The sequence below is a fragment of the Melanotaenia boesemani genome, chromosome 11 (genome assembly GCF_017639745.1).
Source record: "Melanotaenia boesemani isolate fMelBoe1 chromosome 11, fMelBoe1.pri, whole genome shotgun sequence".
NCBI classification, from domain to species: domain Eukaryota; kingdom Metazoa; phylum Chordata; class Actinopteri; order Atheriniformes; family Melanotaeniidae; genus Melanotaenia; species Melanotaenia boesemani.
The window spans coordinates 20,251,520-20,275,099 of NC_055692.1; the positions used below are offsets into that span (position 1 = coordinate 20,251,520).

General features: G+C 38.6%; 1 protein-coding gene across 2 annotated transcripts in view; it reads left to right on the forward strand.

Annotated features, from left to right (window-relative positions):
* Positions 1-1,311: 1,311 nt before the first annotated feature.
* The window catches only part of pip5k1bb (phosphatidylinositol-4-phosphate 5-kinase, type I, beta b), a 32,723-nt gene continuing 10,454 nt past the window's right edge, over positions 1,312-23,580 (forward strand). Inside the window, exons 1-7 of one of the 2 annotated variants that reach the window (XM_041998521.1) lie at positions 1,312-1,480; positions 11,085-11,168; positions 11,291-11,359; positions 12,040-12,170; positions 15,176-15,293; positions 19,489-19,641; positions 20,469-20,768. In XM_041998521.1, coding sequence (XP_041854455.1) covers positions 11,291-11,359; positions 12,040-12,170; positions 15,176-15,293; positions 19,489-19,641; positions 20,469-20,768 — 771 coding nt within the window. In that variant the 5' untranslated portion in view covers positions 1,312-1,480; positions 11,085-11,168. The remainder of the gene's footprint in view (positions 1,481-11,084; positions 11,169-11,290; positions 11,360-12,039; positions 12,171-15,175; positions 15,294-19,488; positions 19,642-20,468; positions 20,769-23,580) is intronic. The other variant, XM_041998523.1, reaches the window with a different exon arrangement.

A 23,580-nucleotide genomic window follows, 5' to 3' on the forward strand; every position in this document is an offset into this window, starting at 1 on the left:
CTTAGGATGTGGATTGAACCAAAGAAGATTTGATGGAATCCACTGGTTTTCTTAACTGGACAATCATCATCGATCAATTGGCTTACTTGACCAGTTAGAATAGACTGGACTGATGTAGGTGATTTAATAAATCAAAGATGTTCATTTAGTCTTCTTTTCTAAATTATATGTTTTTGTTTTTTTTTGGCTATAGTTTTTGGCTGAGGTTGGCTGTTCAGTGCTGTAAGAAAAATAATGTGTATCATCATTATGTTTTACTATTATAATATGTGATTCATTATACTTTGTACCAATCGTTACGTTTTAAGTATTAAAAATTTTGGAAATGTACTCAGTAGTGTTTTTTGTGCATGTGTGCTTGTTTTATGCTTGAGTCTGAAGGAACAGAAAGTCAAGGCCAATGGACGAGATGAAAAGACATGATTGTACCAGAAGGAGACCAGACACTAACCTGCTCATGTGTCCTATTTCATTATTTTATTTTATTTTTGTTTTGTTTTAATTCAGTGGAAAACGTTGTAACCTAAGACCTGTGTAATTCTGAAGTGTTTGATGTTCGAAGGAAGGACTTTGTCAGCTTCCCTTTTAATGTCTGTAGAGAACTATGTGCCATCTTAGTTTTCCAGTCAGTAGCCCCTGTTCTAAAGGTAGCATTTAAACAAATTACGAACTGGGCCAGAGGTTCCCATCCAATTTTCCATTCAGCCTGACAGGATGTTATGATCTATAGACTGAGATCTAGCCTAACCAACAAAGATTTCTGCTGCTCTCTGTGTTTAGATGGATGTCATTGAAATTTCAGGACAGTTTCGGTGTTGTGGTGTGGTCAAAACTTGACTAAAAGACATCAAAATAATTAAGTGTGAAGAAGCTGTTGAAAAACAGCTTTTTCAGTTATTTTACTTAAATATGAGAGGTTTAAATAGTGCATGTAGCTGTTTATTACTAAAATCTTAATTCCTTATAGAGGACTTTTCTGTTTATTCCCGAAAGCAGACCAGGATTAAAGGTCCATGCTCTATAAGCCAGCTTGTGATCTTTCATGTTATCCCAAAATAATCCGTTACAAAGCCTATTGTTAGTATTTACCGTTTATAATTATTTTATACATTTAGTTCCATCATATCCTGCTGTATTTTATAACTCATAATTTCCAAACTACAATAAGGAAAAAAAACTATTTATCTATTATTATTAAGTAAGTCTGTTTGGTCCAGCAGAGGGCGTCGTTGAGTCAGTTTTTCCCCCTTCTATTATATGTTTTTTTCCCAGTGGTTTATTGGGAGGTTAGGCTGTAGAGAGGCAGGACGGGAACACACTGACTCTTCAGCAAACACAAGCAGCCTGTGGTAAGTACAGTCTATTAGACTGGACCGCGTTCATTTATCTCTCAGCTGGAGGAAAAGTCTTTCTTTGAGGACTGCAGCAAACATACCGAGGAAAATATTTCGACAAGACGACTGAGAGGAAGACGATTACTGTGAGTTTGATTCATTCCGCGAAATATTTTAGATGTTTAGTCAGGAATGTTTATCTTGGGAAAAAAGGAATACTACTGTAAATGACAATGAAAAAAGATGATGAACGTAACGCTTAAAGTGTCAACTCTCAAAACAAGTGAAAAACTGCAGGTGAGCTTGAACTGAATCAAACCAACCAGCTGTTCAGCTTTAGTCATATTCAAGGTGTTCTCAGTTTATTATAGAGACTGCGTTTCTCTACTAGACCTGGAGAAGATGGGACATTATAAGTCAGATTAAAATGGATCATGCCCAAATCTTAGTAGAGATGAGGGTGCGAGTTTACATGGAAGGTCTTTCATTGGGGTAAATTTTATTTTCATCCTTAGTCTTCCCGTGAACTCTTGTTGATCTTTGTATTCAGATGTCCGTTCATTTCAGAGTGTAGGAGCTGGACATTCAGATGTTCTGCTTTTTGCATGCTAGATAGTACTCTTTTTTTAAAAAATATTATTGCTGCTTTCTAATTATGAGGAAGTATTTTTGTTTAGTGAGCAAATTTAGTGAGAAACAGACAGTCTGATGGGAAATGAGGCAAGCCTTGGCTTATGCAAATGTAGAAGAAATGTCATCAAATGTTGACTAATTCTTAAAAAAAAAAGTCAACACCCGATACTAAATGTCTCAGAGACTTTACTGCATGTGTATATGCTGCTGCTAAATCTCTTTATACTGAGTGGACTTTCTGTACTCCAAACTGAGTGTGTAGTGCAACACAGCCCTGAGCCTCAGTATCTATCACATTATCACTGCTCTTTACAGTAAAGTGCCACATTTCTCTGCTGGTAAATAGCTGCCAGTCTCCCCACAGCTCCCTCCATGCTGATCCATAATGCCACCAAAAGATTCATTGGGCTATGACAATTATAAAGCAGCACTGCCTGAACCAAAGAGAAAACATGGAAAACAAGTTATGTTATTGCTGGGAAACTGGGAGCTGATTGGTGTGCAGGGAAACTGTTTTTAGCAAGCCAGGCAGCAGGGTCAATGAATTACCTGCACTTCTTTCAGTGGCACATATTCTTGATTATATGTGGTCATTGCGGTCCAGCTGCTTGAGGTGTGACGTGTATTTGTTTGGTATTACGGAGGACCAAATAAACTATTCTGTGTCAAAGCTGTTGTGTGATTGTTCATTAAAACACTACAGAGACAGAATCTGTCACTATTTAGATAAACATTGTAAAACATTAATAAATATGCAAATCTGCATGGTTAAAATCCAGGTTGTTGGACAAAGAGTACATTGCACGGGGATGTGAGTGTATTTGCCTTAATAAACCTGCATTTTCCTCATTTGACTGAGAGGCAGTAGAATTTGTCCGGGTTGGTCAGCAGTATTTTTGAAAGGGAAAACGACCCATGCAAATTCTTTGCTTTCTCTTCAAGAGTAACACCTGAGCTTTCATCCTGTGCTGCCTGATGCCCTTCCACTGATATGCTTCTGGTCACCGTGAGAAGCATCTGTGCATTATGTAATGTTTTCCACCTGAGTAGCAGCCGAAGTGCCACATTTATTTACTCTCAGATCTTTTGTCTCCTTGGGGTTTTGCTGTGGTGTGTGATATTCCCTCTGAGTTAATGATTAACTCTGAAGCTGAGTGGAACTGCAGATATTCACCAGGAAACACAAAGTTGAGAGTTGACTTTTTCAGACCAACCACGGCATCTTCTTCCTGCTGCACGAGCTTCCGTGAGAAGGTAGCACAACAATTAGCCGCCATAGGGCTTTTAGTGCAGTCTTGTGATTTTGGGTCAAAGAGCACTCTGTGCTTGTTCTGTACCATGGGATCCTAGTAGTGATAGGACCAAAATAACAGGCATATGAGCCTCATTAAGACAGTTACATAAGTCAGCAGCTCTCCCTCTCTAATGCCTGATGATGGCTTGACCAGTTTACACAGGGGTGTGGCCCCATGTTGGGTCTGGTTACATTCATTATGCTCTGATGAAAAAATGCCCACCAGTGTTGTGGCAGTATAATATGGCACTTTGAAATGTTTGTATGTGTCTCTAGTGAACTCTTTTCCTACTATACGGTCTGCCGGAGGATCTTTATCCTTGTCCTCAGTTTTAGGTTGTGATGAAGCCAGATGGATGTGCTGTACTAGCTGCAATGAGCTGAAAATATGACATCAGCCATTTTCTGGTGTCTTTTTTCAGCTCATGTAAAGTACCATGAAATTAAATAACATTTTGAACAAAATTATAATATTTAATCAAATGATAATGCTGAATAATTTTACCTAAATTGTAGGTGGTTGCTCACCTTTACGCCTTTACTGTCGTGACCAATGTTTACTTCTCTATTTGTTAAAACGCTGCTGTTTAGTTTAATCTGTAACTAGATTTACCATTTATAAAAAAATGGAAAAAGAGCAAGCAAATAATTTTTTTTTCACAGTCCACACTCGATTCTGACCTCATTTGCTATTATTAGATTATATTTTTAAACATATGAAAACAATATAAACAGTCTGGATGAAGAACTCCTACGTCTACATACGTGACAGTTGGTATGGTTGGTGTGGATCGGAGCACTGCTCATAAAGGCAATATTGAGTGGCATCTGTGATCACTTTGATCTGTTTCCTGTATTGATCTGATGACTTTTAGGCTACTCACCTCCAAGGAGTTGTTAATAGATGTTGCTCTGTCTGAGCTCAGGAAAGGCTGTTTTCTCTTTCTGTTATCTGTTTTATTGTTCTCTGCCATTGGGCATGTTTCACTCATGTCAGCACATGCTACATACTGCTTTGACTTCCATCAACACCCAGTCAGGAGTCGGAATGTAATTAATTCTGTAATTACTAGTAATTTTTTTAAAATCTTTTTAAAATTTAGTCTGTAAGATAATAGAAATAATGAACTATAAGAAAGTTGTAGGATGGTAAATTTATTGAAGGATTGGCTTTTCCCTATAAAGACATCAACACATTTTTTGAAACGCGACTAATTCAAATTTTACATCCTGACCAGACTCCACAGTCATCCATGCAAACATGTTTGGAAGGCAGCGGTTCACCAGGGTTTTTGGTTTTGCCTTTTCTTAAACTAAAATATGTCAAGTAAACAATTACAATGAGCTTTTTACCAGCTTCACAGCTGAAATCAATAAAAGTAGTTATCTAAATTTCTAATGGTAATCTATTATCAAGTTTATTATCACAAGTTTTGGAAAAAAAAAATTCTCATCGGGGGGTGGGGATTGATGATAAGAGGAGCAAAGTCTCCCAATATTCAAAGCGTCATTGCATTATTTCCAGATGACCATCACGCACCATCACTAACCTTTAAAGCTGGCGTTTTACTTTGAGCATCGGTTAGTATACGAGGTTCCACTTTGTTCTGCGTGATGAAAATCCCCTCATGAGAGGTTGGACACAAGGCTCTTTATGGCTGTCTGTGTACCCTCCAAATCTACATGGCCACCCTCCATCTGGGATCTGTTGATACCCACATTTGTATAATCCACCCTGAAAAGAATCTAAATACAATTAAAAGCAATATTTATTAGTGATCCAGGGAAAGTACCCAGACTTTATCTTCCTGTAGGGCTAATCTGTTGTGAATTTATAGTGTACATCAATCAATTAAACTTGATTCATAAAGCATTTTTTTCATACAAATCACATTGCAACACAAAGTTCTTTACATTAAAAAGAACCCTTCTAAACCCATCAAGCGCCCCAGACCACAAACCAACGAGTCACAAATACGTGACATCTTCCAAGTAGAATGACAAGTTGCATTATAAGCTGTTCAAGACTGAGATTTTAAGAGACTTGAATCATTAACAAAAATCCAGAATATCTCAGCCTCAACTAGGATGGCCTTATATCCATCATGTTATTTAACATAGCCAACTACACTGACTTGTTTCGTTCATACTCATACACGTACACTCATATACAGTATGTTATTTTTGTTAAAACTGTCACCAAACAGCAGTGTCATGATCGGGTTAAAGTCTTCTTAATTTACTTTGTCGCAGCTAATGCACTGATGCAGAACTTCCCAGTATTATCAGTACAATCTTAATGACCTCCAGAGTGCAGACCCTCCCCCTCCCTGGCCATGCAGCACGTCGGCACCAGCTTTTGAGAGGGTGAAGGAACATTCTCGAAGGACACAAGCAGAGATGATTGGCTCCTAATTGTTGTGTACTGCATAACGGTTGGTTGGTTGGTTGGTTGGAGGCTGCTGGCAGAGCAGTAGGTTGGCAGCCTCGCAGGAATTCAGATTATTCAGAGGTTGTGATGTTTGTTGTTGTAGTTGTTGTTTTGGCCCTCTCCCACTTTTCTGAAAATGATGAAGACTGCAGAGGCCCGCTCAGGGAGCCCTAGAGTCAGACAGTGGGAAGAAGTGATGAAAAATAAAAGAGATCAGAGTAGCGATAAACAAGCCAGTTAAACTGTCAAAGAATATGAAGACTGGAAAATTGAAATTCCTCCTCTTTATCTGTAGCAACCTGTGACACTCCTGTTACCAGTATGATTTACTTCTAGGAATCATGCAGCCACTTCTGATTACAGTCATATTCCTATCCAATAAACTGCCCTATCTCTCTTGTGGCGAGGAGATCAAGTAGACCTTTGGACTCCATATAATGAAAGTATAGCAAAGATTGTGCTGGCTGAGATGGGAAATTCTGCCTCTTATTGTCTTTGTCACAATATTCAGAGCAGAGGCCAGCTTGCATAGATATGACTGGTGTGTGAACATAAAAAAGCCTGCTGTAATAAGTCCTTGTCTCAGAGGGATGTTTGTCCATGTATCGCTCCATTTGGAGCAGCTCCGGTCTTCTTCTGTTGTCTTGAGAGAACATTGACTGTTTTCTTTGCAGATACCCGTCACTATTTCATTCACTCCCACCCTCCCCCCATTCCCACATCATGTGACTCTCTGGACACAGAGGGTGACCTCCTCCTCACTGCTTCCCATGCAGAGTGGAACTTGAGTGAAACGCTCTCTGAATTATAACCATACAGACTAAATTCTCTCTCTGAGTTTCAGTTTAGTCATCTTACAAAATTAAATACATCAGTTCTTTGGCTGGAGGCCTTGTAGTCATGAACTGCTGCAATTACCACAGCTTTTCTTCTATTCTCTTCTGCAAGAGTCGTGACTTTGCATTAAATAAAACTTAACACGTGTTGCAGTTGAGCCTGTTTGTAGCAAGTATGCTGTGTTTGAATGTTTACAGCTAAAAAAAAAAAACATTTGTATCATAGTCTCTGGTTTTCATTCCCTCCATTAGTATAGCCAATTTTTTTTGGACATGTCACATCTGAAACAGATGTACACCTTTTTTTGTTTCTCTTTATCAGATTTAACTAAAAGGTTAAAGACACAATAATACACAAGTGAATATATGTTAAGAAGTAAGTACATTAGCTGGGTTCCTGTTGCTTGTGTTGATTTGCTTATAGAAGATGTAATAATACTTTACTAGAAAGATATAAATAAATAAATAAATAAAAAAAACTTCCACTTGTATACATGATTATCATTATGCTTAGCATATAATAAATACGTGTGAAGATTTAAATGGCCACATCCACCATCAGCTTGAACTGGAAACAATAAACTAATGTGACAAACCTGGCCAGTGTTCCCAGAGGATAAACCTCAGTGGCCTGCTCATGCCGCTCCACATGCAACTCTCCAGAACATTTATTGTCTTGCTTCCCGTGAGCTTTTGTCTTAGTGTTGCATGAAGAACATACATGCTGCAGTTAGCTGTGGTTACGTATGTTCGACTAAATTCACACTATCACATATTATTAATCAACAGTGTCCTTCAGTTGTCATTCTGTCTGATCGGCCATCCTCACGTGCTTCTTGGGCCTCAAACTTGGATCCTCATTTATGCATGCAGCCTCTGCACACATACAGACACACACACACACACACACTGTATGTCATATTCTGCAGTGCAGCATGGTGCCTGGTGTTGGTGAGAAGATGCTGCTCTCAAGTTGCATCTCAGTCTGTCTGACAGAGGGATGATGATAATAAACATGTAGTGATGATGTAGTGAAATATGGAGTAAAACGCAAATAAAACAATCCCAAATACTAAACTTTTGCTGTGTTATGGCTTCATTTGGTGTATAGGAGAGGATATATATATCAAGGATGGATGACTTTTTGCTTCCTATCTGCTTTTGTGCCTGAATATCTTCAGGAGAAACTCTTAAAACATTCAGGGAATCAGTCACTTTGATTTTATGCTAGTACTACTACTTACTATTTGCCTACAGTTGCCATTTATAGGATATATTTGGCAAGAACCCACACATTCAATATTGATAGTCCAAACTAATGATCTTTAACAGGTCATTAATAATTTAGCAGAAGCAACTATTTGACATGCTTGGCCAAACTAAGCCAAATGTTACACTTACACACTAAATGTGTTTAATCCAGAAATGAAATGAATCCTTCCTCATTTGACATACATTAAGTAATTTTCTTTAGAAAGTTGGTGTTTTGTTAATTCATTAGTGCACTTCATTCATTTTGTCATGTGTGGTGTAGTCTGGGGACAAGAGTAAATTTTAATATGAGTTTTCAAGGGCTTGGATGGGGACAAGAACAGTTAAGTTGATGAAGTCGATCCCCTTCAGGCCAAGCTAAGCTGACTGCACATGCATCTTCTTGATTGTATCCATCCAAATCCAGATCTCTGTGATTATCTAACATCACAGTTGGGGATTGCGGGGGTCATGGCAGACCAGCAGACCAGTCCTGAGTGCTCTGCATTACAGTTCTGCTATTGATTCTTCATTATATCTCCAGTCTACTGCAGTAATCCAATAGTGTCTGGGGAGGGAAACAAAGCAGAGCCAAAAGGACCTTACATGTGGTGTCTGTCCTGGTCACAGAAACTGCCTTAACACCTCTCAGCACTGATGTCAGACAGCTTGAAAAGGTTTTTGCTCCTCTGCCTTAATTTGCTTATTTTGTCACATGTTTTAAATAATCTAGAGATACTTTCTCTTTTAATCACTTACTTCAACAACTCACTGCTCAGATTGATTAGATGTACATCATTATCGTACCAGATGGCCTGTCGCTGCTCTCAGCCACATACATTCCTTGCCAGGACCGCTTGACTAGACAGAGCTGCTATTTGACTTCCACGGAGACTGAGTGGCATCCTTGGCAATAACCCTGAAACCATGGAGGAGATATGGCTTTAGAACCACTGTTTGATCTGGGCTCAAGTGTGTTTGTTTGAAGGGTGAAAGGGTTTCTTATAAGGAACAAGTGGGAATAGAGTTGTTTCTGAACAGATGCATCACAGAGGGAATGTAAATGAGCAAAGTTTATTCATACAGCACCAGCTAAGAGCCAAACTCACAAAGTATTTCACAAGTAGGAAAGATAAGTGCACATAATGGAAAATGTTGACCAAGTCTGGGTATTCACAAAGACCAAAGGCATAGAAGGGGCTGAAGTGTGTTTGCTGTGACTCTTTGCAGCAGTTTACTGGACAGTTTCTTTGTCTTCGTGCAGTTTATTTGTTTGTTAGGATCTGGACACAGTGTGTAGTTTCCTCACTGCTGAGACATGGACAAAATACCATAACAAGTCCATGACCTTGCCCGACTTATACAAGTGTACAGAAACAAAACTGAACACAACTCAAGACCCTTTACACAAGTGGTTTTATTCATTTTTAGACTTTGCGAGTGCAGAGTTTCCATTTTATTGATCATGTGGATCAGCTTACCTATTTGGTTCTTACTCAGACCACAAACATTCACTGCATGGCACCATCCGCCAGGGGCATTGATTTGACACAGATGGATTCATTTCTGGGACACGTTAATGCTATTGTCACTTGAAAGGTTTTGTTTTACCTTGGTGAAACAGTGTTCTAGTGTTTCCTTCTTCTCCTCCTTGCATTCCAGTGTGTCATTAGTGTTTGCTAAAGGAGTGTGTGTCAGCAGTAAGACACAGCTGATGAGGATCATCCATCCATTTTCATCCATGCGTCCATCCAGCCGTCTGCCTCCCCTTTGTTGAAAGGTGAACAAGAGACCTGCTGTTGTTCACTGCAGCTGCGGGCCTCTCATGGATTGTTCTGGAAAGAGCATAAGCTGGGTTGTGTGGGGTCAGGTGAGAGGGGGGGAGAGATCCACACGATTCATTTTAACACTGACACTCTGGCCAGGGCAGAGCTAAGAACCCGATGGGCTGGCTGACGGGCTCATTAACATTCCTCAGCTTCAGAGCCAGTCACGCGGAGTAATTCTTCAGGTGGATCGACACTTCATTACCTACATTTGCCTCTATTGACACATTACATGATCAATAGCATGATTTTGAAATGTCTGTTTTGAATGAAAGCTGTGAAACAATGTTTGTGTGACTGTATGCTCTTATAATCTCTCCAAAGGAACTGTATATCATTTTGAAGGCAATACTAAAGATACAGTATGTGATGCAAAGTCCCTAACAGAGGGAAATTGCTGTGTGCCTCCAGCCAAAATATGTGTTGTGGTGTTTATAGCAACAGAGAAGCTGGGGCACAGATAAGGCCTCTGTCTAGAGATAATGATGCCAGCTACATTCTTTTAATATCTGAGTCAGTGCATGTGAGCTTCCATTCACCTCAAATAACATAACTTTGTTTAAAGACTATTTTTTAACATATTCTGGTCTGATGGCAATGCGGCTGCTGAATGGTGGACACGACGCCTTATAAGCTGGTGAGGCAGAAAGACATTGTGCTTTATTCAAAGTTTTGGCACCTACAGGTGCATTAATATGCAGGTGACATGGCGACTGCAGGCTTGCAAGAGCTTGTTAGACATAGTCAGAATTTTGCAAGTGTTTTGCCCTGCCATTGTGCTGTTGTGCCTGCTTTATCAGATGGACACTGAAGCACAGCATCATTTACTGTCACTGCCTTATTTTCTCTGGGGAGCAAAAGAGAAAAAACAGACACAATGGGAGGAGGGAGGTTGATTGACAGGGAGCAGTACAGGGAAATGCATGGAGAGCATAATGCAGAAATAAGACAGACTGGAGGGTTGTCACTCAGTAAGGGCTCATTTGTGCTGTAAGCTGGGCAGTGGCTCACAGCTCCAGGGCTTTAGCTCATTCACACACACACTCTGCAGCTCTGCTGTACCGTGACGTACAAGCACTTTTTCAAGTGTTGTATGCACACTGTTATTTGTGAGGTGTTAAAGTGACAAGCAGGAAAGTATGACTGCCCCAAAACAAGACTCTTATAAGAAGATGTTCGACAGTTATCATGCAAACATTTCATGAGTCACGAGTGTCTGTCAAAGCAAAATTGCTTCTCTTGTGAGGCAGTGATTACCAAGAGAGTGATGCCATTGAAATGGCCTTTAACTAAAAAGCATGCAAGTCTTTCACAGTTAATTAAGTTCCCTTTGCTGGTTGATGTATACCCTCTTGTTTTTATTTTGTCATTGTCTTAACTTTGAAGCTGCTCAGCTTACTGTAATAAAGTCTACACATGCATCTTTGCCCTAAGTTTTATTACATAATGGTAACTCCTTCTGCACCCAATCTCTTGCAGAGTCCCCTGATGATTGCTCAACCTGATAATAAAAAGCTGTTGCCCTGATTTTTGTTTGTCAGGCACAGCTTATCATCAAGCAAGGTAAGTTTATGACTCCTCTGGAAATTAGATTTTTATTTAAGGTTATAAGATAAGTAACACTCACCATTTCACTACATTATGGTAGTTTTTTTCTTATTCTGTTTCTTTTGTCTCCTTTTTAGATGTCTACCACAACTGAAAATGGGCTGGCGGGGCCTCGGAGTACAAGCAGAGAGAAAACCTACAAGAAGGTACAGCAGACAAGAGCCTCACTGTGTTTGGTTTTTATTGTTGTAGTGAATATGAACCTGGTCCCATAACATGTACTTACATCAACAAGTCCAAAAGAACTTCACTTCTGAGTCACTTGAGTGCTTTAAATGTCCTTCTGCTGCAGCACATAATGTTCTGACCTCTGTTGAGGCTGGCTGCCAGAGATCAGTCAAGTGCTGGTCACACGTGTTCTTTTCTTTGCTTTTTTTTTCTTTTTAAACTGTGGACGTCACTGTGAATGGTGGCTCTTTTTTTAAGATGCAACCATAAGGGACTTTTTAATACAGTGGCAAGCGTTGTTAAGGTCAAGACTTAAAAGTCGGAGATGTTTTTTGTGGTAGCTGCTCACCTAACACCTATAGCACATTTTTTCCAGCTTATAAAAGCTGTAGTAAGTTTTATGGATTTGTGTGGAAATTATTGTACATAGTTATAGATGTACTACACAGTCTTTCTGTTTAAGTTTAGTGCTTTTTACTCTGTCACACATTAAATTGATCATGAATTTTGAGTCTGCAAATACCTGTTATTTCAGAATACACAGAGTTGTGGCTAAAAGAGCAGGGTTACCCTTCTTTCTGCGTGTTAATTGAGATAGCAGTGGCAGTGTGCTGCAGCCAGGCTAATGAAATGTTTTCTCTTCTATTTTCCCGTCAAGACCACGTCATCGGCCTTGAAGGGAGCCATTCAGCTCGGAATTGGCTATACAGTGGGGAACCTCACCTCCAAACCAGACAGAGACGTGCTTATGCAAGATTTCTATGTGGTGGAGAGCGTATTTCTACCCAGGTTGGTGCTAAGCAGTGTCAAGACACTTAGACTTTCAGACAGCTTCCATAAGCAGCATGTTATCTTCTATTATGTGTGCATTTCAGAAACATATGAGTTATTTGCGTAGTGGATGTTTGTACGCTGTCATCAGAATAATAGCCACACTTTTGCATAATCTAATGAATCATAAAACAGATTATGTGTAGGTGGTAACTGGCTGGCAGTTTAGTGAAAAACAGGACGTTAAAGACCAAATTCAAGTATTTTATGTCAGTTGTCTTGAGGTAAAATATAAAGAAATCTATTATTAATCATACTCAGTGGATACTGCAGCTTCTGGGTATCCAAACTAAAGAAATTACACTCCAACAGCAGACTGCCTTCATCATCATTTATCAGCAAAATGAATTTTGCTAGTCTAAGTCATGATGCATAACTATTCTAGTGGATTATCACAGCCAAGAAGTGTGAAATCAGCTCACTGTGTAGCTCTTACTGCCGCAGCGCACAGCATACATGTGTGTGTGGCTGCTCTCTTCTCAGGCTGTCTTTACAATTATTTCACCAGCTTAAAAAAACATTAGAAATAATCTAAAGCAACCTCAGGAATTTAGTGAAAATGTAACTCCTGTATCCTCACATATAAAAATGAATTTGGTGCTCAGACATGTATAGATAGCTATAGCTATAAACAATTAGTATCAGTAATTTTCAAGCTTTTTCATTTGAAGTATTATTTTAGTTGAACAGTCTGTGTTTAGCTCAGTATGGAAAATGTTTTCCTTGTTCCTCTTAACACAGATGTTTCAGCCATGTCTCTATTTCAAAATCTTTGAACAGTATTTTTAATGTTTTTCCTTGTTTCTCCGTCATTACCTATTACCTATTGTTATCAAAACTTATTTCCATTTCTGTACTTTTTGGCATTACAAAAGCCAGCCTTCTTGAAATATAAGATTTCCAAGTAGTTCTACTTTTGCTGGCTGGAGATGGAGGAAGTGAGGAGGCTTGAAAAATAATTCCTTGATTTAACTTAACCCTTTGAGCCCTGTGCTTATTTTTTTAGGCCTCTGCTCAAAAATTGCATCCCCATAATGAAATAAGTATATTTCCTGAACCACAAGATGTATTTGAATACTTTTGGAGTCATAGTAAAGAGAACATTTTTTAGACTTGTTAAGATGTGTAAATATCACTATATGTGATCCTGGTGAAAAATAGATGAAAAAGTAATAACAGATATGCTGTGGGTTTTATTATTCTTTAATAACTCAGTCAGCGCAGACTTCTGCCAAGTCGTAGGGTCACTGAGTAAACTAGAGTATGTGAATTAGTGGGTGTCTACCAAAAGATGTATCCACCATGCAAGCCGTGTTTTAACTCTGAAGCCTCAGGGAGAGAATTATAGTCCTATCAGGAAGTACTTTGTGGTTAACCTTTGAGATGCAGCACCAGGATATGCAAACTCAGTATGGTATATGCAAACCTGGGCTTGGCACGCACACTGACCTTCATTGTCCTGCTCCACAGCAACAGCCAAACATTATTCCTGGTTGTGTAATGGCCTCACTGAGATGTGCGTTAAAATACATTCACTGTTGCCTGTTGTGGCTCTAAAGTACAAAATATAAGAAGTTAAAGGAAATGTGTTACATCGCCTCCAAGGGTAACCAACCTGGTGCTGAATTTGACTAAAAAAAATCATTGCTGTGTAGCAGAGAAAGAAGAAGAAAAAGAGAAAATGACATGACAAAAGACACAATACACAAGACATAACCAAGAAAATAAGTCCCTCCTCATTTTCTTTATGTTTCTGTTCTGATATGTGAAAACACAATGCCTCTCTCTTTTTGCTAAAGGGTCATCTGAGAGCAGCTGAATGATGGTGATAAGTCTCAGATGACCTCCTCCTTCTCTTCCTATTCGTGTTGTCATTCTCTGTTGGGTTTTTTTTTTTTGCTGCTGCTGCTTATCCAGTCAGTCTAGTTTTGAGTTGCTGGACAATCCTCATCTCACTTTGACTCTCACACAAACACGCTCAGCTTTCATTTTCTTTTTGTTGTGTATATCTATAGTAACCAGCCCCCCCCCCCCCCCCTTTTCAACAGGCAGACGCACAGGCAGATGGTTCCCTGATTAGATTGAATGAAACATTTCCATGTGCTGTTTGTTGTTAAATACTTTCCGTGACAGATAAGTGTTGTCCTCACACAACAAAAAAAGCAGTCAAATTTCATTGTAGAGTAATCACATGTATCAGGTTACACAGCCGGGCCTGACTGTTGCCTCCAGCCCCATATTGTACCTGCAGGAAACAACAGCATAGTGGCTGTGTTACCCAGAACATCGTCCAAGTAACCAGATTTAGAGATGCCCTGGAAAACAAATCTTTATTAACCCACTTCCACTTTTGGCACCAGCAAAACTGATTGTTGTGAGTTAATTCAATGAAAGACCCAATGGCCGACTCCCTCTGACCTTATCGACAAGCTAAATCTAGTGTTGTGCTTTTCATCTGGAACAGCAGTGAGGTCAGTCTTTGTCAAAGCCTGTCTAAGAACGTCTCACGGTCCAGTAAGAACTAAAAAATGTAGGTCATTGTGTTTTTCTTTTTCTAAGCTTTTTGCAGGTTCTTTTCTCCCTCGCTGAGAACAGTTTCATGAGCTGTCAAGTATTGTTTAGCTCCAGTAAGCATAGCCATCTCCAGTCTCCAGGCGACAAACTCTACACCGGCCTGTTTGTCACCTTGACGCTGGTGAATCTTGGTTTTCCACAGATGACATTACTAAAACCTGTTCCTGCATGAATGGAGCAAATTACAAGGGAGTCAATAACCCAGATACCCTGCTGTGTTGGGGTATGGGTTCCCCCAGTGTTGCCAGTATCCTTGCCTGTATTGTCCTTGTCTGTTATTGATCCTGCTAGGTTTTGCTAATGTTTTAGAGCTATGCTATTTATTTGAACTTGTGTTAGAATAATATATCTAACATATTGATTCTTTGATTTTTCATCACATATACCAGTGAAGGAAGCAACTTGACCCCAGCTCATCACTATCCTGACTTCCGCTTCAAGACCTATGCCCCTCTGGCTTTCCGCTACTTCAGAGATCTGTTTGGCATCAAACCAGACGACTACCTGGTAAGACCAAAGTCTTCCTGAGATGTGCCAGATCATCATTTGCTCCACTTGTATCTACATTCAGATGGAGGGCTGCAACATAACAGCATACTGATATAATTTAACCCATAAAAGTCTAAAAGCCTCTTTTTTTTTTTTTTTTTTTTTTTTTTTTTTGCTATTTTGGCCTGCCTGGTGTTTTTAATGTAAGAATGCATGTCAGCCCTTTTAAGCACATTTAACATTCAGACATTATTCTTTTTTGATCTCAGGACTACCTTAGCTGTCAGATTATGAGGCTAAGATGTAAAATGAATGTGTCAATAGATATAACACCATAAAAGCCAATTAAAAAACAAAAACAAAACAACTTTTATTAATTGTATAAAATTATTATATTTTAATGCTCCCATTTTGTGATTTTTATCTGCAAAAACCGATTTATAAATAAAATTTACTCACTTACTTACTATTCACCTACTATGCTCTTAAATCCAACTCAAACTTAGCTCAGTTTTAGTTCAACCGTGCATCAACTTCTTGGCTTTATTCCAGCCATAGAGGCCTGTTATTTTTGTTCCTTTCAGACAGACGTGGAACTTTATTGCCATTTGTTCATCTTTGGCTGCTTCTGATTGAACATCACTGTCAATTTAGGCTACCTGATTGGTTTTGAAAGTTTGACAGCAAGTGACTTCATCATAACATCTGGGACAAAATAGAGGTTTCTTAGCAACATTGTAGTGACAGCGATCTTTTGTTTCCACTATGAAAATGTGATAAATAATGGTTTTATCATGGATCACTCATTGTGGATATTCAGTCTGAATAAATAAATAAATATAAATTTAGATAAATTACATAAAGATTGTAAACCTCGTTGATGGGATATAATGCCTGGAAACCTTCTGTAGATCACCTAAAAGGTAAACTATAGATTGCAATTTACCCCACAGACTTATATACTAGTATTCCTGAGAAATTGTTCACAATATAAGTGTTAGTGCTGAGGGGACACCGGCGATCTAGTGGAGTTTTAAGGGTTAATATTGTTAAAGTGATAATATTTTGATTTGAACTCAGCTGACAAATGAAAGTGAAATAAAATTAAACTAACCCAAAGATAACAAGAATACATTCACCCTTTTGGAAATGTTGGACTGCAGCTGCATATATTTGCACATAACACACCATAAGGTGGTATTTAAACGTTTTGTGCTGATTGAACAAATCTGATCAAATACACTAGTTAGTTAACATAAGGAATCTAGATTTTATTGCCTGTTTTCATATCCCATGCTAAGTACAGCTAAGCACTTTGTAGTTGCTTTAACTTAATATTCATTGGATAGCTATGATGTTATATTCCTACCATCATCCTGTCAATTTTATTTTTTAACTCTCAGCAACAAATCAAATTAGTGTAGTTCTCAAAATCTCATTAGCACGACTCTGACAGCATAGCTAGTTTATCAAATCAAATCAAATCAATTTTATTTATAAAGCGCTTTTCCTGCCAAAGGCAACATAAAGTGCTTTACATGGTAAGAACAATTTATGCATATTAAAGTAAAACAAGCCTTCACACACCAAAGTAAGCTACAAAGCAAGGCCTCACCGTATGTTTTGGTCCTTACTCTTGGAACATCTAAAAGGCCGGTACCTCAGGACCTCAGGGTCTGCGAGGCTCATAAATTAAAAGCAAGTCAGATAAATAAGAAGGTCGAAGACCATTAAGACATTTATAAATGATTAAAAGAACATTAAAATCAATCTTTAATTTGAAACGTCTTTAAACACTTTCCACTGTCTAATTTTGTCCTCTGTTTCTATATACTGAACTAAAAAACAGAGAAATAGTTACTTCTCTCACTAAGATGACATGAGGACCTGTACATTATTATTCTTTTTACTGGCCTCCTTCTTACAGGAAGCTAGTCTTTCCTCTCACTGCAGGCTTAATTGTAACATAATCCAGCATTTTTTTTGCTTGAATAATGGGTGGGTAATTCCAAACTGTGGGAGGATTAAGTCAAAGCAAACACTGGGTAGGTGGAGATAATGCAGCTAATGACTGAGCGCGCCTTCATTATGTGAAAGGTAATCAGCACAGTGCTGAATGGAATCCACAGATTATTCTCTAGCTTTTGAAAGAATTCTGACTTATTTAAATGAAACATTTGCATGCATGTTTTATTATCTGTGATAATATTGTCTGAAGCTTTGGATGCCCATCATCACCATCATTAGGGCTCTTCATGCAATGAGTATTATTAATTGAAAGCTGCTTGACCAGTCTTCGTTTTTGCCACACCTATAACTGCTCAAAGACAGTAATACAAACACAAAGACAGTTGTTCATTTACAATGTTATGTATCTACAAGTGGTAAAAGTATGCAACTCATTAATTTCAGTGTCTGATGTGACCTTGTGCAGCAATAACGGCATTTCAAAACGAACTCAGGAGAAGTCCTGCACTTTTTTAAGGAATTTTAACTCAGGAACTTTCATCATATAAGCTGCTCCCTCAATTACATTTTTATTTGATTAAGATCAGGACTTTCACTTGGCAAATCCAAAACAAATTTCTAGACTTAGTGTTGTTCTCTAACTGAATGACTGACTTTCTCAAAAGAATCAGGATTGATATTTTATATGAACATTCATTGGCATAATACAGAAATGATTGTTCCATAAATATTATTAAGCCATCAAGACCCAAGTGCAGGCCTCTTTCAAGAATTGTGTTCAGATAATATGCAGAAATGTTGAAAAAAATTTAAAGCATTCACAATTTTTTTTTTACTCCACTGTACTCTTTGTTCCTGGAGCAAAATTAGATTTTGTGTGATGTTGTTATGACTTTATCCTGTTATGACGCCATTTTCCTATTTCCCATCTGCGTGTCCAAGCCTTTTATAAACTCAACCAGCTGCATTCTTGTTTTTGAATGCCAGATTTGTTTCTGCACATGTGACAATAGACAAAAGAATTGTAACTTCAAGGCAAAATAAAGGGGGGGACCCCATCAGGCACAGCAGTTCTGAGCATTTGCCACAGATTGATGTGCTTGAGGTGATGATGAATTTATTCAGACAGAAGCCACATAGAACAATCTAATTAAAAGAGAGAAAGCATACACATACAGATGCAATAAACTGCAGATGTGTTTGTGCTGGTAACGCAACGTGACTGCAGACTGTCATCAGTAGAAGAGTCTCATGGGGCGGGGGGGCAGATGCCTCTAGTGTTTCTCTTCTGAAAATGCTGCTGTCATAACGCACTGATTAGCATCCAACACTTCAACAATCTGCTGCTCTCACAGTCTGTCCTTCACATTTTGATGTCACTGTTGGATGAACGCTCTCAATCTGTTATGTGAAATCTTTTATGTAATTCCCCCACTATTATCCCCTGCTAAGGAGATAATGTTTCTGTTTATGTTGGCTGTTAATTTGGGCTGTAACTTACCAGCAAAAGCAGAAGTGAATACAACTGAATGTGCAATTAAATAAAATAAATAAATATATACATGAAATCATGTCTCCATTACACTATCAAGTGTCAGTAACTGTTTATGTCTGGTCTGGAGGTGTTTTTCATGTTTACAGTAATGAAATATTTAAGCCATGACCATCAAACCCCACAATTTGCTCCTTTGGTGTTTCTTGTTTCCTAATGCTCAAATACAGGTCTATAGAGAATAGTTAAAAAAAACATTTACAAACATTAATGGCATGCACAGATCCTCAGCTTGTTCCATGGGAGTTAATTTTGAACAAAACTTATTGTCAGACCTCATTTGTGCGCTAATATGGGTGACTCGGAAGTCGTTACACAACAATGTCCCAGTACAGACTTTTATGTTTCCTGTGTCCATATGTCTTTGGTCTTAGCCCTAAGGCTGGTAAAATTCACCACTGTTTGTTTCTTCTAGTATTAAATAAACAGAATATACAGTATCTCACAGAAGTGAGTACATCCTTCGCATTTTTGCTAATATTTCATTATATCTTTTCATGGGAAAACACTCTAGAAATTAAACTTTATAAACTATAAAAAGTTTAATAATATTTACATATTTTGTGTGTTTTAGTTTTGATGTTTAACACTGTTTTTGTTTGATTATATCATAGATGCGACTTTCCTCTAGAAGCTTGACTTGTGTTGCATGTGAAAGATTAAATTAGTGTGTTTATGCTTCTTCTTCCTCAGTACTCCCTTGTAAATGAGCCACTGATTGAGCTGACGAACCCTGGGGCCAGCGGTTCTCTCTTCTACCTAACCAGCGATGATGAGTTCATCATCAAAACTGTCCAGCACAAAGAGGCCAAGTTTCTGCAGAGACTGCTACCTGGATACTACATGGTTAGTAACATGTTGTGTGTTATTGTTGTCTGTTATATAGTATACTGTAAGTGTATTTTTACCATTTTTAGGTTTGCTATCTACATTGGTCAGAGGTTCAAATGAATGTTCAGAAAATTGGCTAAATAAAATAAAAACTTATGAGATGTTTTCTACTATAACAAAGCGTTGTTTCAGGATCTAGTTAAATAGATTTAATAGTAATCAGTTTAATGAGTGTCAGTCAAAGAAAACACAATAATAGAGAACCTGGTGACAGAGTCAAACAAGGAAGATGAAACTATGAGAAACTATTATGTTATATTGTTATGAAACCAGATTCCCAATGAATGGATAATTCCTGAAAGTGTTTCCATGTCAATATATACTCTACCAGTCAAAAGTTTGGACACACTTTCCCACTGGATTTAATTGGAAAATGTTTCCAAACTTTTGACTGGTAGTGTACCTTGTATGAACTCGCCAAGTTTTTAATCTCTTCCAAGAATAATTTATATATTTTTATAATATATATTACTTTTTAAGCATTTCTGCTTGGAAACTTTGACTTATTAACATTTTGGCAGCAACTGTAGCCAGCCATGCTGTGCCGATATGGGCAGGATTAATTTGCTTGTTAAGTGTAGCATAGGCGTATAGCCATATCTAGGGAATTTAAAGGTTTAAAGGGATTAATCTAATGGAAAACACACACACATACACAGAGAGAATTTGATGTGAAACTATTAGTTTTACTTCATTAGCACATTAACATAAATTGTGCCAAGTATATGAAATGGTGCAATGTTGAGTGTGAATCTGACCACATGCTTTCTTTAAACCCACAGAACTTGAACCAGAATCCACGCACATTGCTGCCCAAGTTTTATGGCTTGTACTGCATCCAGTCCGGTGGCATTAACATCCGGCTGGTGGTGATGAACAACGTGCTGCCTCGTTCCGTCAAAATGCACTACAAATATGACCTGAAAGGATCCACCTATAAAAGACGAGCGTCTAGGAAAGAGCGGGAGAAAGCCTGTCCGACCTACAAAGATCTGGACTTCCAGGACATGCACGAGGAAGGGCTTTATTTTGACACAGAGACATACAACAACCTAATGAAGACTCTGCAGAGAGACTGCCGGGTAGGTGGTTTTATTAGCATGTAGAGCTACAGTATTTGTGCAGGTGTGCTGACTTTCTTGCAACTGCTTGTTCAGTTGAGTTGAAATGTCAGTGCTAACTTATTCTTTTCTAGAAGGACGTGTTAAAGTGTTTTCCTTAAACAGTAATTTCTCTTGAGTTTCTTTACTTTGCTAAAACGTATTGACCTGTATGCAGCAAAGCCTCACATGTACATGATGTCATTCAGTATTAGAGGTTAAAGCTATTTCGACCTGGTAATTTAATGGATTGAGATGACATTGTTGTTGAAAAGAAACGAGTGACTTCTCATAGCAACCAATTATAGAGCCCTAAAGCCCAACATGTGCAGGCCTGTAACAATATGTACTCAATCTGTATAGTGCTCTTAAACCTTAGATGGGACAAAATGTTTTGAAATTAGGATTTACCATGTGTTTGCCAGTGGGAAAGCACTGTAAGTTCACTCAGTACATTGATTTTACTCATTTAAACTGAACTGAACCAGGTCTGCACAAATATGTTTTAGTCCATGCCTGCTCTTAAAACACTGAAAACACTCGGAGCTCAGTTCAAGGATAGTCCTTCACAGAAAAGGCTTGCATACTTCTCTGTCTCAATAAAGAAACAGCTTTTTAATCAGAAAAAAAGGTATGTATAATAAAGAACTTTTGATAGGATTAGGATCCTACAGAGTCTGGATAGTGGGGGTAGCAGAGTTTGGGGATGGGTTAGATGGTTGAGAACTCATGAGAAGGAGGCGGGGAGAAGAAAGGCTTTGTGTAAGGTGGTCTGAGAGAGAATGATGGGCTGATTGGCTCAGAAAAGCAAAACGTTTATTAGCTCAGATCAGTAATGTAGAAATTCAGGATGGCATTGTTTTGATAGCATTGGTTTATGCAAGTTTTTAGTTTCGTCTTTGTTTCCATTTTGTTTGGATGTTTGTCAGCTGGATTTCAAAAACCCTACCAGGGTGGATTTCATAGTACATACTGTGGAGGTGGATGGTGAAAGGAAAAACCCATTCAGGTTCAGTGCAGATACCTTTTATTAGAATTGTAAAATAGGTTATTGGGCTTGATGGATGATTTACTTCTTGAGTTGCCCTCTAGTTTAAGTTTAGAAGGAGATGTGCTGCATATTTAGACCACAAATATGCTCTGTGAATAAGGAAATAGGTTCATTTAATTACCAAACCTTGACAGTGACACAGCAAAACTGTACTACCAAGCATAAAGCTGGGTCTACTGGTCTGTGATATTCCTACACTGAAGTAAAGAGTGCTTCAGACAACTTTACCACTGCTGACAAGTAGACTTCCTGTCATATGGGGGGTTTTATTTTTCAGTCTCTGGCTACTGATTTGAGAGAAAGTCCAATATTTTGTTACACCATTTTCAGAACTCTGAAGTGTCAACGATCTGTTGTTTAAACTGGAATCTAACCAGGATGTTACTGAAAGTGTGGATGAGACTGAGGGAAAAGACCTTTCAAGTCAGTCCTTTCAAGGTTCCTGCTGGGCTGGTCCAACCTGCGTGACCTGACAATCCTGCATGGGATCATTCAGTTAACAATTTAATGACTTCCATTAAGCCAGATTTAATGTTTCAATTTATAGTGCAGGGGGATGGGAATTCCTGATTGATACCGCATGGACAAGAATTAGAGGTAATGAACAGTGTGATGCTGTGGGTATATTTAGTTGGGCTCTTCTCTTTAAACTGCACATAAAGTTACCAGGCTCATTTTGTTCTATACTAAATTATCCAATTACAGCTTTTTGTTGCCCTTTTGGTAATGCAAAGTAAACTTCCAGGAAAGACATGTGAACAATTGCTGTTTTCCCAACTTTTAAATCCAACAGTTTCCCTCTGAAAAGCTTTTGTGGTCTTCTGATGTTGGGTTGCAATGAGATTTCTATAAATTTCTAGGAACTTTATGTAACCTCCTCAGGTTATGACCCTTCATGTCATCACTGACCAATATGCTGACTTTTTCAATGTTGCCTGTTTTCTTGTTAATGTTTCCTTAAGCGGTCTGTAGCCAGAATGATGTCGTCTCTTGCTAAGTCATTGTTTCCTTAATATTTAACCTAACAGCACACACAAGCACACAAGTTTTGTCACAATTTGCCTCCAGCATGCACAGTCTTTTCTTCTCGAGTAAATATGTGTTATATTTTGTATTTAGAAAGTATGTGGTGTAGTTTGTATATTTGTGTCTGTTAAACAGCAGCTGTTAGAGCCTCTGGGCTGTATAGTTTGTTATTGTCAGGGCTTCCTGCGCTCGCCTCCTAAGCGGGAAGCAAAGTGCCCTCTAAGCAGAATCTCTGTCTATTTCCATGAGTAAGCAGCTAACCCCGTCACCCCAGGAGGGGACCTAAACACAGAGGAAGGGGGCAGCAGAAGCCAAGCAACAGGGGTGAGAACTGTGTAGAGAATGAAGAAGTGAAAAAAAAAACTTTTTCTAAAACAGAACCACATTAGTATCAATTTATGGAGCTTGAAGTGCTCGGATTTTTGTTTCAGAGGAATGTGGGAGGTCAGGGTTGAGCTACATGCAGACCATGCGTGTGTTTCTGCTGCATGGGGCACTTACTGGAACATACGGGCTATGCTGTCTTCTTTTTAAGTATCTTCTCTCCACTACTCTGCAGCTCCCCTGATATTCCTCAAATGCCAAAACAGCATTAGGCATTAATAATTCATGTTGAACTTCCAGAGAGTGGAACAGAGAGGGTTTATTCTAGCTTGAGTGTGTGTTGGTATCACGGGTGTGTGATTTGTAACTGAGAAGAGCATCACTGTTGCATTA